Source organism: Hyalella azteca, unplaced genomic scaffold (assembly GCF_000764305.2).
Source record: "Hyalella azteca isolate HAZT.00-mixed unplaced genomic scaffold, Hazt_2.0.2 contig17222, whole genome shotgun sequence".
Classification (NCBI taxonomy): domain Eukaryota; kingdom Metazoa; phylum Arthropoda; class Malacostraca; order Amphipoda; family Hyalellidae; genus Hyalella; species Hyalella azteca.
In genome coordinates, this window is record NW_025947014.1 from 58,447 (window position 1) to 70,622 (window position 12,176).

The window sequence follows — 12,176 nt, forward strand, 5'->3', positions numbered from 1 at the left end:
CAAAACAATTGGAATAATTAATTCAGAATGAACGCGTTTTTGTATTATGGGTATGTATCCGCAGACGCTACCAAATATGATTACGTCTTAATAGAGGCTCTCGTTGTAACTAAATAGGATGTCAGAAGCAGCGTTCCAGCTGAACCGTACAGTTCACTTTGATCCTCACCAAGAGACTCAGAAAAAAAAAAGAATTTCTTTGAGGTAAGCTTTCTTATAATCACAAATCAACGAGATACCGGGGCAATGAAAGATTTCATTATTTCAGAGCATTTTCTCCAAAGGACAGCTTTGATCTATCTTAAAAACCCAGTGTAAAAACCCCAGCTCCCATGAGATCTTAGAGAAAATAAGATTTTAGAGTATTTTTAAGTTAAGTTCAAATCTAAATCTAAGCATCTAAACGATGAACAATTCTTATATGCTATCAGCTAAGCTTGAAAATAATCGAGGTGAGCCGTGTCCTAGGCCAATAAAATGCATGTCATAGAATAGGTATCGCTGGAAAATAAATATAGCAATTTATGAAGTAGTGTTTGGCAATTATATCGGCGTTGGCGCCCAATATTGCCTTTCAGTGATGACAAGAAAAACGGGACTAGTATTGCAGGATCTGTGTTTTATGGGTCAAAAGTTCATCAAATCAGAGCACAAGTTTGGTGCTTGAGATGTCACTGCTGTCGTCAAATTAAACAGTAATATGATTGATGAAAAATGGCCAGCGCGGCTGATGCCTCCGAACAAGGGGGGCGAAAGAGCGCCATCCATAAGAAATTCATATTATTTATACTGAGAAAACATGATCTGGCGGCGACTAGAACCAGCAAGAGAAATAAGTCATTCATTTCATCAGCGATTATTAATGGAATGAAGCTCTGGATATTTTGTAGCTGTCGGTGTGAATTATTAAGACTTGCAATAGGTGGGCCGAAAAAAAATATATTTAATGCTAACGATCCTAGCTGTTCTGTGAAGTTTCTGATGTAATCGGACGTAACTTAGGGTAACACCAGGCGAAAACATGTTTTGAATCAAATTCGATAGAACGCGGGAGAAAAGCGTATCTATTAGTATAATGGTAGAATTAATAATTACTTAGCAGTATGAGAAATTTAACTTTTCTTAGAAAAATACACGGAGGATTTGAATTAAAAGAAGCAAATTGAAACTAAATCTCAATCGATTATTATTTTCTGCAAAAATCACGAGCCAAAATGTTATAATAAAAGATGTACATATGACTCTCCTTCGTATCATTATTTTCTCGTTCACGCCCCATTTATTTATAAGCCCTCAAATGTGTAATTAAACAGACCCAATATATCGGCGTTTGGTCACAGGTCGTGGGACCTAAACATTAGCGATGAAAACAATCCTATATTTTTAGTGAAGCAAATGTCAGCGGCGGGCGGCAGTCGTCTTCTCTGCAGAGCAGGCATGGCGTCGCGCAGCCTCGCGAGAAGCGAAAAATTTTTGCAATGTACACAAAGTATATTTCTCGAGCGGTACATTCAAAAAACAGATTAATATAGATACTTTTACTTTAATTAAAGGGATAACAACTATGATATGAACAATATGGCTTTGTTACATATGCGTTACTCAGGCTCGTGATGGGATGTTATAGCGGCGAATACCGTGCATGTTTAGAGTGAACAATGGGCAAAAAGAACGAATTCACTTTCTGAATGTGTGACTGCATGTAGTTCGTTGCAACAAATTAACTATTACAGGTTGCAATCATCTACATTTTGTTTCCAGGACTCTCAAATTCAGTTATGTATCAAAAGGTTTGAACCATTTGCACATCACGAAGACATTCACAATAGTTTTTCAAAAATAAAACCACTCTTCCGACACGTAGTAGGAAAATGACATAGCTACATCTCGACTAGCACAGCAAGTGTCCCTGCCTCCTGACTGCGCTTGAGCACATGTTCTATATAGTACGAGCACCTCCACTTAGTGCAGGGATCACTTAATTGAGCACAGTTTTGAATCAAGCCACAGCAGGAGACTCGCATACGCACATCTCGACGATAAAGCTTCGAGTTCCGCACTAGCGAATTGACCGCACCTCAGACGGAGGAATGCCACGTCCGGACACGTGGTTGCCCCGATAAAACTGTTCGATGGTTCCCAATAAACCGATATCGCTCGTCCAATCTTGGATACCTGATTTCCTATACCATCAATACGCTAAACATAGGAACCAGCTGATGAAACCAATGCCAGCTGTTTTCTTAAAATAGAAAAATATCTACATTCCAAATTTTTCAATAAACCTCACAAATGAATTTCAAACACAAAATACACTAGAAAACGCTTGTGCCTAGAGGATGGATCAGCACTAGTTAACCCGTTACCAACTAACAAGTCACTTGATAATTTAAAACTTGCTAGCCACATAAATATTACTTAATATCACCACAACATTTTTGTATTTAGTGATGGTTGAACTCTTCATTTGATATAAATGATTTTCTTCCTAAGAAAAGGTAGAACCGCATCTGGCCACTCAATATGGGCTTATTTTAAAGCAGAGTCTGTTATTAGAAATCACTAAGAGCCCGATAAACCGATAGTCCTTTTCTCTTCCCCGTTTCCATCTCGTCTCCTCCTCCATTTTCCAATTGACACAGAAGCAGGAATGAAGGTCAAGGAATATGGGAAAATCGGACATAACCAAAAATAGATTTTCTAGCCAATGAAAATCGAAATGCTGATAACGAGATGCAGCCTGTGGAGCACCAACGTTACTTGAACATCGGGATAGGCTTTTTCTGTGCAGTGGGGGTAGGTATAATATTTGTAGGTACTGCTTTTTAAACAAAGCTTGAATGACAATTAACCTACTTTGTCGTTAGAAAACGATAGTGCTTTAAGCAAATAATAACATTGCAATAGCGGCTTCTTAAATAAATTTAGAACCGCAGAAATTATTTATTCTTTGTCAAAATAATAATCTTGCGTACATAGCACAACGAACTGGAAATGAGAAGCTTGACAGTCCGTAGACTGCCGTCAGTAAAACTCGTACATTTACGTCCATTTCTCCCTTCTTGGCAGTCTGCTGCAGCAGCAGTAAGCAGGTTAGGCTTAACAAGACCACAATTACGTGGCCCAGGGCGGGACTTGGTTGTGCATCCCATTAGCCGGGGGTCGAGTGCCCTAATGAGAGCCGCGAAGGCGTCAAACGAAGCTGCTTAGCCTTCCGACTGATGGTCCTCGATAGGCCTAAACTCCGGCAAACATGGGCCTGCCACAACCATCAACAATGCTCTTTTAAAAAAAAAACATAAAATATACTTAAACTTTACTTTCAAACTTCAATAAGTATTTGAGAAATTTTTCGAAACAAGATAATCGAGGGGAGACTAACAAAATTTGTAGTGCATCTGTGACGAAGTCCTTCACAGCGCTCATGGAATCATTGCTGGCGGTATAAAAAATAATTATAGTCAGATGCGTTCTGTGAGGCTTTTGCAGCAAGTGCTTTTTTACCCCCTGAAATTTTTACTTCAGGGACCAGTTACGAAATATTTTTAAAAATTACCAGTTGCGAACTATTTACTTAAATTCAGTGCATTATAGCCGGCTACATTGCTGAATTGTGGCTAAACCAGCGGACCGCAAAATTGAAAATCTACAGTTTCTTTTGTTAGAACGGCATATTCTTTAAAGATTCGCACTGATATATTTTTCCAGTAGCGATGCGTTAACAATTCTAATAAAATAGCTGTTACAGTCTAGCGACCGTTTACATGCGTCACACCCACGAAGAAGCTGAGCCTCCTACAGGAGAGCGATGGTATCACCGGAGTAGCTTGATTGACTGGCACTTTGGCAGGAGAGATGTGACCACGCAGGAAGCAGCTCATAAATGAGCTCCCGAAATTAAATGTCTTCATAATAATCAGCTAGGAAATGCTTGTGACAAACACTCCAAGTTTTTGGGTGTTTTCTCGCGCAGGTTTTAATTAACAGGAAGCAGGAGCATTTCTATTTTTAGCCGTTTGGATCGACTAGTACATATTGCGCCGAGGCGTAGCGAACTCGTGCTATATTTTAATTGACGGTTTCGATAAAAACACACAGCGGCCCCACCACGAGGCCAAATCCTCGCCATCGTTCGTAGTTGGATGGGGGAATTTAAAATCATTGACCGTTATCTTCAGTTAAAAGAATGAAGAAATTTTTTTATGGAATCGCTTCGACGTTTCGGGGATTTGGGGAATTGAGGAAGGTCTCAAAGAATTTAAGTAGGGTTATAAATCATTAGACGAATCTCATGCCGTAAAACTTGAGGAACCTGCGCCTTCAAAGCTTATCAAATGAGCAAAAATACGAGACAAAAAGGATGGTAACGTTTACACACTCGTGACAAGATATTTTGACGATATTTTGAGCAGAAATGCTCAACAAAATTGACGCTATACTCGGATACCCATGGGTCAACGAAAGAATCAATTTGTGGTGAAAAATGCGTGAATCCGACACAAAATCGTACATGTGAATGGATCCGATGTGAATGAATGCGTTCACTAAATAATGTGTATAGACATGATTCAATCTGTCTTGAAGCCGCCTTCCCGTGAACCGGGTGTGCTAGAATGGACGATCCCTGGGGTTGTGGATCGGTTTGCGCTGGAGCGGCAGTAGCCATAAAGCAATATTATCATATCCACGCGATAAATTTCTCGGGTGCCTTATAAATATGGCGACCCCAACTCTGCAGAAGAGTCAAATACTTTACAAAGCCTTAAGCCCGGCCATTATCCGCGCTTTTTTATCTTTGGATGGGCGATCGCATCAAGTTCGGGCTCACGGAGCGATTTATTCTGCCGCGACTTTAAAAAAAAAGTGGTTTAGGGAAGCGACTTGCTCATGTGGACCAATTTCGAAAAATAATTTTTTATGTCAAGTTCTGAACGAAGTGTCATATTTTCTGCTATAACATTGCTTGCGGGCTCTGTTTAATTGAGAATTCTGAGAACATAATAACCAGAACCGAGTAACTTTGGAAAAATATACAAATTTGCCATGCTAAAGTGAAATAAGATATGGAACGCCAGCACACTGCTTTTACCAAATGTGCCTAGAAAAGTTCGACGATTATCTTTCTCGCTGTGTTTTACGTATTCTATGACTGTCAACAATAAGTCATACGAGTCGGAAAATTCTTCAATGCTTTTACGAAACACTTATGTATCTAGGTAAATATGACTAGATTAAAAACAAATTTTTGCACCACCTGAAGATAAATTATGTCTTCCTAGATTAAGTAGTTATTTTTCTAATTTTACTTCAATACTCACCAGAGACGAGAAAAAAATAAATGATATATAATAAACACTTACATTTAATGCATGTTAAAAAGTTTTACTCACCGAAAGCATCAGTGTAAGCTACCCTAGCAAGAAACTTCTCATCTACAGGATCACTAAACGTGAGGAGCTCTTATGGAGATTGCATGCAACACTAACTGAACTCTAGCACACCCACATGCACTGAAATGTTCTCTTTTGAAACCAAACTTGCGCCACGTCTAGTGCCTGGGTGATCATTAGGTATTAATCAAATATAAAACTCTCAAACTTGGACTGGGATGATTGCTTTGACAATTAAAAGTGGATTCATGGCACTCAGATTCATTCAAGTGCAAAATTGTTTTAAATAATTTGAAAAATCGAAAATCGTAATGGTTTTAACGAATTGAAAGTTTAATTTCAAATGCAGACTAGGTGCATGAGGTCAGACTTTCATGAGGACATGCAACATAGCTATTGCTAAGGTCTTTAAAGCGGAGGTCACGTTCCCTTTTTTGAACCGAATAGAATTGAAAGATAAAAATTAGATGTGTTAGGCAATTAATATCTATAACACAGTTGCGTATAAAATAAAGCTGAACTTATAATCGAAGACAAAATTCTAATCAAATTGCATAATTTTAGGAATAGCAAAGGATTAAATTAAAGTATGAATCCTGTAAATGAGAGCACAAACAAATAAAAACACAATGTAAACGAATGAAGGCAAAAGAAAAGTCTTGGGAAAACTGATTCATTTGTAAAATTCGCAAAAGTCGTTGCGATATTAAAAATGAAAAATTCAAAAACATTAAAACTTCTGATTTTAAGAATTGTATGTGAACAATATTCATTTATGTATCATTTTATGTACACAACACGCGGTAAAAGGCGTTAAAAATTAGTGGATGATGACATTCTCTACGTTGCTATGTTGATGTAAGTATGCAGGTGCCAAACTCAAACTTTTTTATAACAAGTAAGGAATTGTAACGGAATCACGAAAACGAGGGTGGTTATAAGAACAACAGTCAAGCAGCAGTCAAAACTTCCGATACACCGCCCAGTTAATATACACGCGTCTTGATTTACTTTACTTTATGCAGAAATTTCATTACGATCAATTTGATTAAAATTACATGGAAATTATTTCGAGTCAATAACGTTAACACAATCGGATTTATTCGAAGAAATTCTCGATTTGCGTCTCTCGAATTCAAAATGTTTGACAATTATTTGATAAGAGCACATTTAGCCTGTAACGAAAATTGTATTTTAGACCATAGCAATTCAGTCTTCACATAGGAGCAGACGCCCTCAATTCGTTTACATTCATCTCGTTATTTGCTTAGAGTCTCAAAGAAATATTTGGTAGCTCGCTGAGTGTGCGAAAAGCACCATCAGCACATTTAAGATCACGTGTATTGAGTTATATTTCTTTTGTACTTGTCTTAGGCGGCGTCGGAGGTTCTGAGAAGCATTGCTGCTGTTGCTGCTGTTGCTGGGGAGCAAGCTGAGGGTGGTGGGTTTGTGGCAGGCAGTATTGGTCGAATTCTGAAGGGCTGCACGTACCTGAAAAAGAAACACAAAATTTCTGAGAAATGCAATAGTACAATTATGTTATTAATTTAGTATACAATTTTATTTTATAATATAAAACCTCTCAAATTGATATTTTTTTCTAGAGATGAGGAAAAAAGAATAGGATTAGAACACATTTCCATTGCGAATAAAAACACTTACATTTGGTTGTCATAATGTAATTTATGGAAAATATTTGAGTCATAAAAGAGTCGAAAAAGTATTTTTGATACGATAAAAAATAACAAGAATAAAAATATACATTTGGTGCATATTTTTATACCATTGTGCAAAGGCATATTGTGCAGGTAAGATGTAGGACAACTTATTGGTGAAAACCGGCATAGAACCTTGGCTAAGTGCACATCATGCGAGGACAGCCATGCAGGTTTGAAGGACAATAAAATACATGAAATTATAGCGACAATGGAAATTATCAACGGTTTTACATGGTTGAGGTAGCAAATTGAGAAACAATATCTAATGGATGAGTTATCCCGCCCCTGCACTACAAAAGAAATTAACAAAAAGATAAATCAAAATCCTTCGTGTCTGAGGAATAAGGGGCAGAAATTAAAATCCTACAAAAAACTCATAATGCATACTATGCACAGGTAAGATTAACACTTCAATAAGACTGTTTGGTTAGTGCCGAAAGAACGACATTGAAAACAAATCGTTGTTTGTTTGTCTCCCCAACATTCGTGGAAATAACGACCTTATACCGGTAGAAATTTTTACCGTACTGAAAATAGAGTCCTCAATTGGACGAAATATGTTGGCGTTGAATATTTTCAATCAGGATAAATGCAAAAACTAGGTCGAGCATAGTAGTTTGGTTTATAAGTGAATTGATTAACCAATGTATAACTTTCTTCACACACGTAAGTTGAGAGAAACGTGCGCCTTCTTAAGCATATATCACATGTTCCCGCAAGGCAGAGGGAAGTGCCGTGTGTGTTGGAGGGATACGAGGGAAGCTTCGATCAGGAAGCTGCAGTGAACTGTTTACCGGCTAGTTAGGGAGACCCTCTAAACCAAACACTGAGAAAAACCTCACGCTCAACTTTGGGTAAAAAATCGTCAGGTGATTGAGCCTGGAAAAGGCAAAAAGAGCATCAATGAACAGGAAGACTCGGCTTCACGTAAAATAAAATAAAAACAAGGCAAAAATAAACAAAATTAACAAATATTCATATTTTTAAAGTGATATTTACGAAGAGACTTTTCACGTATCAATAAGCTATGAGTACAAAGTTACTAATGCATTTTGTGACTTCTGCAGTAAAATGCTTAAAAAAATGAATAAAAATGCTTCAAAGAGTAAGCTTTCTGATTTGCTAAATTCACAAGTCCTTGGTTGGAGCTTGACGGTTCACATTTCAAACAAAGGAGCAAATAAACCTTAACTCCTAACCTAGAGATCATCTAGGTTTGTAGAAGTGATCTTTTCTTGCCAGATCAGATCAGAGTCTGAGAGCTGGAGCTGCCTGCGGCAAGAATCAGGCTTCTGGCAGCTTTGATGAAGCATCAAATACAATACAATAAAATTATTTGCAGTTATTTCTCCGAAAAATATAGAATAGGAATAAAAACCAAGACGTAAAACGTATAATAACGTAAATGATGTCGAAGATGCTGGAAATGATATAATTGGTATGGTATATTACAAGAACAACTGTGAGTAGTTGATATGTTCCATTTTTATTTTGGATTGAAGAAACCGATTTCAAAACATGTCAGTTGGGGATCAATTGCTTCACTAAGATCATTTTTGCAACAAGAAGAGCAACGATATTGATCTTAAGATTGTAAATCCGGAATATTATTCCAAGAACCCATTCTTTCAGGATTTTATTTAAATACACATTTTTGATGAAGAATTAATTATTTTGAGAATCATTAAAAATTGTAAGCTGAAACACAAGCGTCGAAAAATCAGAAGCTTTATGTGGTTATGTTATTGAAACATGAATTTTTGAAAATTTTAGTCAAATCAATGATTGAAAGGGTTGATCTTTTCATTTGAAAAAGTCTATCTCGTTTCATTTCAAGACGAAACTAAAAATTCGCTAATCTCCCACACTATGTTAAGAAATTTAATCATTTTTTTTAGTATTGCAATGATCAGAATCATGACTAAGATGAATTTTTTAAATGTGAAGATAGAGCGCAAACGATGCACCGAAGATTTTCTCATAAATCTGACCAAGATAAAGCTTGAAAACGCTGTCTAGAGCTAAATTACAGATTTTGATGAGAAAAATAAGCTGGGGAAGACGAAGCGTGGTTCCCTAGCATTGGGGATGAGTAGGCGGTCAGTGGGAGGTGCTTAAGGAGATCGAAGCCCCAAAGCTCGGGGAGTATGGATCGGGGCACGCGCAAACAGTTGGGGAGACGCTGGCCTGCCAGAGTGCATCTTTAGGGAAGGTTTGGGGTTGCGGTGCGAGGCATACTACCTTCGCCTTGCAAGTCTTTCAGCAACCATATTGAGAGCTGTAACCGTAAAAGGCAGGTTGCAACCTGGCTACAACCCTGTCCTGATCGTAAGTGAACCGTGTTTTTAATTGAACGAGTTTGGGCACAGCCACGAATGCTTAAATAATATTATAATCAGTTCCAAGAGAACGTGAATGACGTCATGTCAAGCCGTCTCGTTAAGTGAGAGAAAAATTGAGTCCAAGCGCATAGTTTCTTTTATAAATTTTATAAAAACAACAGCTATTTTTTTAGAAATATTTCCAATCAAACAAAGAGCACTGACATGGGTTAGTGGGTTAGAAAATAAAATGTACAGCAATAATAGAGAAAAGAAAACTTAATTTTACAAAAGGGATCAAGATGCTGAGTTGGGATAAAGCGAGACATGTGGGAATGTGGAAAACATGCAATTACTTAATTTAGGCATGCACGTAGATAGACATATTAAAATATATGTCTTCATTTTAAAACCATGCACATCTGATAATGCATAAGAAAAAACATGGTAAAAATAAAGGTTTAATAATGATTTCCAGGCAGCAGAACATTCATACTATCGAACAAATGGCAAGGCAGCACCAAAGCTTTAATTAAGTGTTTCGATGATGCATTATTTCATCAATGGTTTGATGGCATCAGACCATTGATGCCATGGGTTATACTTAGCACCCAGCCACTATTGCCAATCGCGATGAAATGTTCGACACAAAAATGCCTCTAAACCGACACAGATACGGACACGACGAAGAATGCCGTATCCCGTGTGTCTTTTGGCTGCACCTTTCACAAACATTATTGACTAGCCATAGATTTCTGATATGGTCTTTGGTCTCGGCTATAAAGTAACGCTTTCTCTATTATTTATGAGCCTCTGATCTGAAGAAGGGCATCTAACGCTTTTCTCGTGACCAATGAGCGAGATGCGTCAGGGCAGAGAGAGGATGAGGGCGAACAAACGTAAACGAAATCAAACAAATATTTACCTTTGGATAAAACTAATGGCATGTTAATTTTTATACTAATATTAACGTGGGTTTCAACTAAGTCAAGGTATTGTGAATATTAGGTAAGCAACATTTTTTTTAGCAGTTCAAACAAGAAAAATTCATACCGTATTCCATGAAGAGAACACGATAAAATTTTGGGCTTATATCAAATCAAGATTCCAAACGGGTAGGATTCACAAGTGACAGAACCGATAATTAATGGTTGCAGCACTTGTCATCCAAAATCGCAAACTTGGAAACAACAACCAAAAGCAAATGCCAAAACACATTGAAGGTAGGATTACAGGGAGAGCGCTGCAGCCCAGATCGCCGGTGTTGTTTGTGTTGTGTTCAAAAGTGGCCTAAATGATTGCCCTGAAACGTCACTGCCGTCAGATGCTCCTGAGTAACGCGCTACTCAGGACACAACTAACCACAGTGCATCCAGGGTGGAATAATGAGTTCGTGTTCGGAATAAATATTGCGTGGTGTGGTGATCATGGGCAGCGCTCGGTAAGCGGGTCGATCTCGACACATTTCTATAACTTGACCTAACGCAGTCATTTGCTGGTGGTATACATAAAAACTGGAAAGGTCATTCAGGGCTTGTCCATGCAGACCAACAGTCCACTCGCAGGCATGGAAACATTGCATCGAGTGGAGTAGGGTATCGGACTGCTGTATACACCGATAAACTCATACACAATAAGAAGGCCCAGCTAATAAGTTGAGCGAGGGATGCTTCGGCATGGATCAGTAGGTAGCGGTAGAATTAGATATGGACTCACTATCTATTGTAGGGCGAGAAGAGTGGAGTAGAACTAGGCTGAACAAAGTGGTGGTGATGGCTTGAAGCAGAACCTAGATAGCTGGTTCCGTAGTGGGGAGGGGTCTGTGGTGCCGGGCCCGATGCCATACAGTGGCCCTGGTTTAGACCGCCTGGAGGAGCATGGTGGGGATGCACTCCTGGGTACGGGGAGTAGCTGGAAGCATAAGCCGCCGCTGGGTGGTGGGGAGGCTGGTGGTAATGGAGGTGGTGATGGTGGGACAGGTGGCGATGGTGGTGATGGGGAAGATGAGAGCGAGGGCTGCTGTTGCTGCTACTGTGGTGGGACGAGGAAGTTAGGGAAGGAGAAGGTCGCTTGCTGTTATTGGAAGACAAAGTTGAGGATGATAAGGAAGTGGGTATGGAAGAGGAAGAGGATAGGCGTTTACCGGTCTCGACCCTTGAGCTTCGGCCCTGGCAGTCTGCAAGGAGAACAAGAGCGAAGCATTTATCCTCCACCGTGGCACTCAGATGACCACCAATCAAGGACGCCATTGCTTCATAGGCTATCCATCATAATAGCAAAGGTATACATTTTTCAATAGTCTTCAGATAAATATAGAACAAAAAGTGTAACGCAATGCAGAAGCTTTGATCCAAGACGCTCATGTTTGAGACTCGTCTGCAGTGGACTCAAACTGACTCAACCATGTATATCTTCATGGAACCGTTGCATCATCTCTGAAATTGAATTCTTTTCCTTGGCAGTCGCATTCAAAGAAGTTATTGTCTGAGAAGGTATTCAATTATCTGTGGCAGGTGATGAATTTTTGCAAGAACTGAAGCGGAGTTGAAGGAAAGGCGTCCTCTCATCGTGAAGATTTGCTACAAAGTAACTGCTGCAGAACAGCAAGGCTCCGAGGCCACCGCTGAGCGGGGAAAAATCGTTGAAGTCTCGGAGGTAAGCTAACGTGAGTGGAGGAGAGCCAGTGGGAATTATTCCCCCAGAGTCCCATTGATCCAGGCCCGCAGAGAGCATCCTCTGGTGCAGCC

General features: G+C 39.1%; 1 protein-coding gene across 1 annotated transcript in view; it reads right to left on the reverse strand.

Annotated features, from left to right (window-relative positions):
- The window catches only part of LOC108681790, a 48,170-nt gene that overhangs the window by 11,009 nt on the left and 24,985 nt on the right, over positions 1 to 12,176 (reverse strand). Inside the window, exon 3 of the mRNA XM_018170866.2 lies at positions 6,756 to 6,881. Coding sequence (XP_018026355.1) covers positions 6,756 to 6,881 — 126 coding nt within the window. The remainder of the gene's footprint in view (positions 1 to 6,755; positions 6,882 to 12,176) is intronic.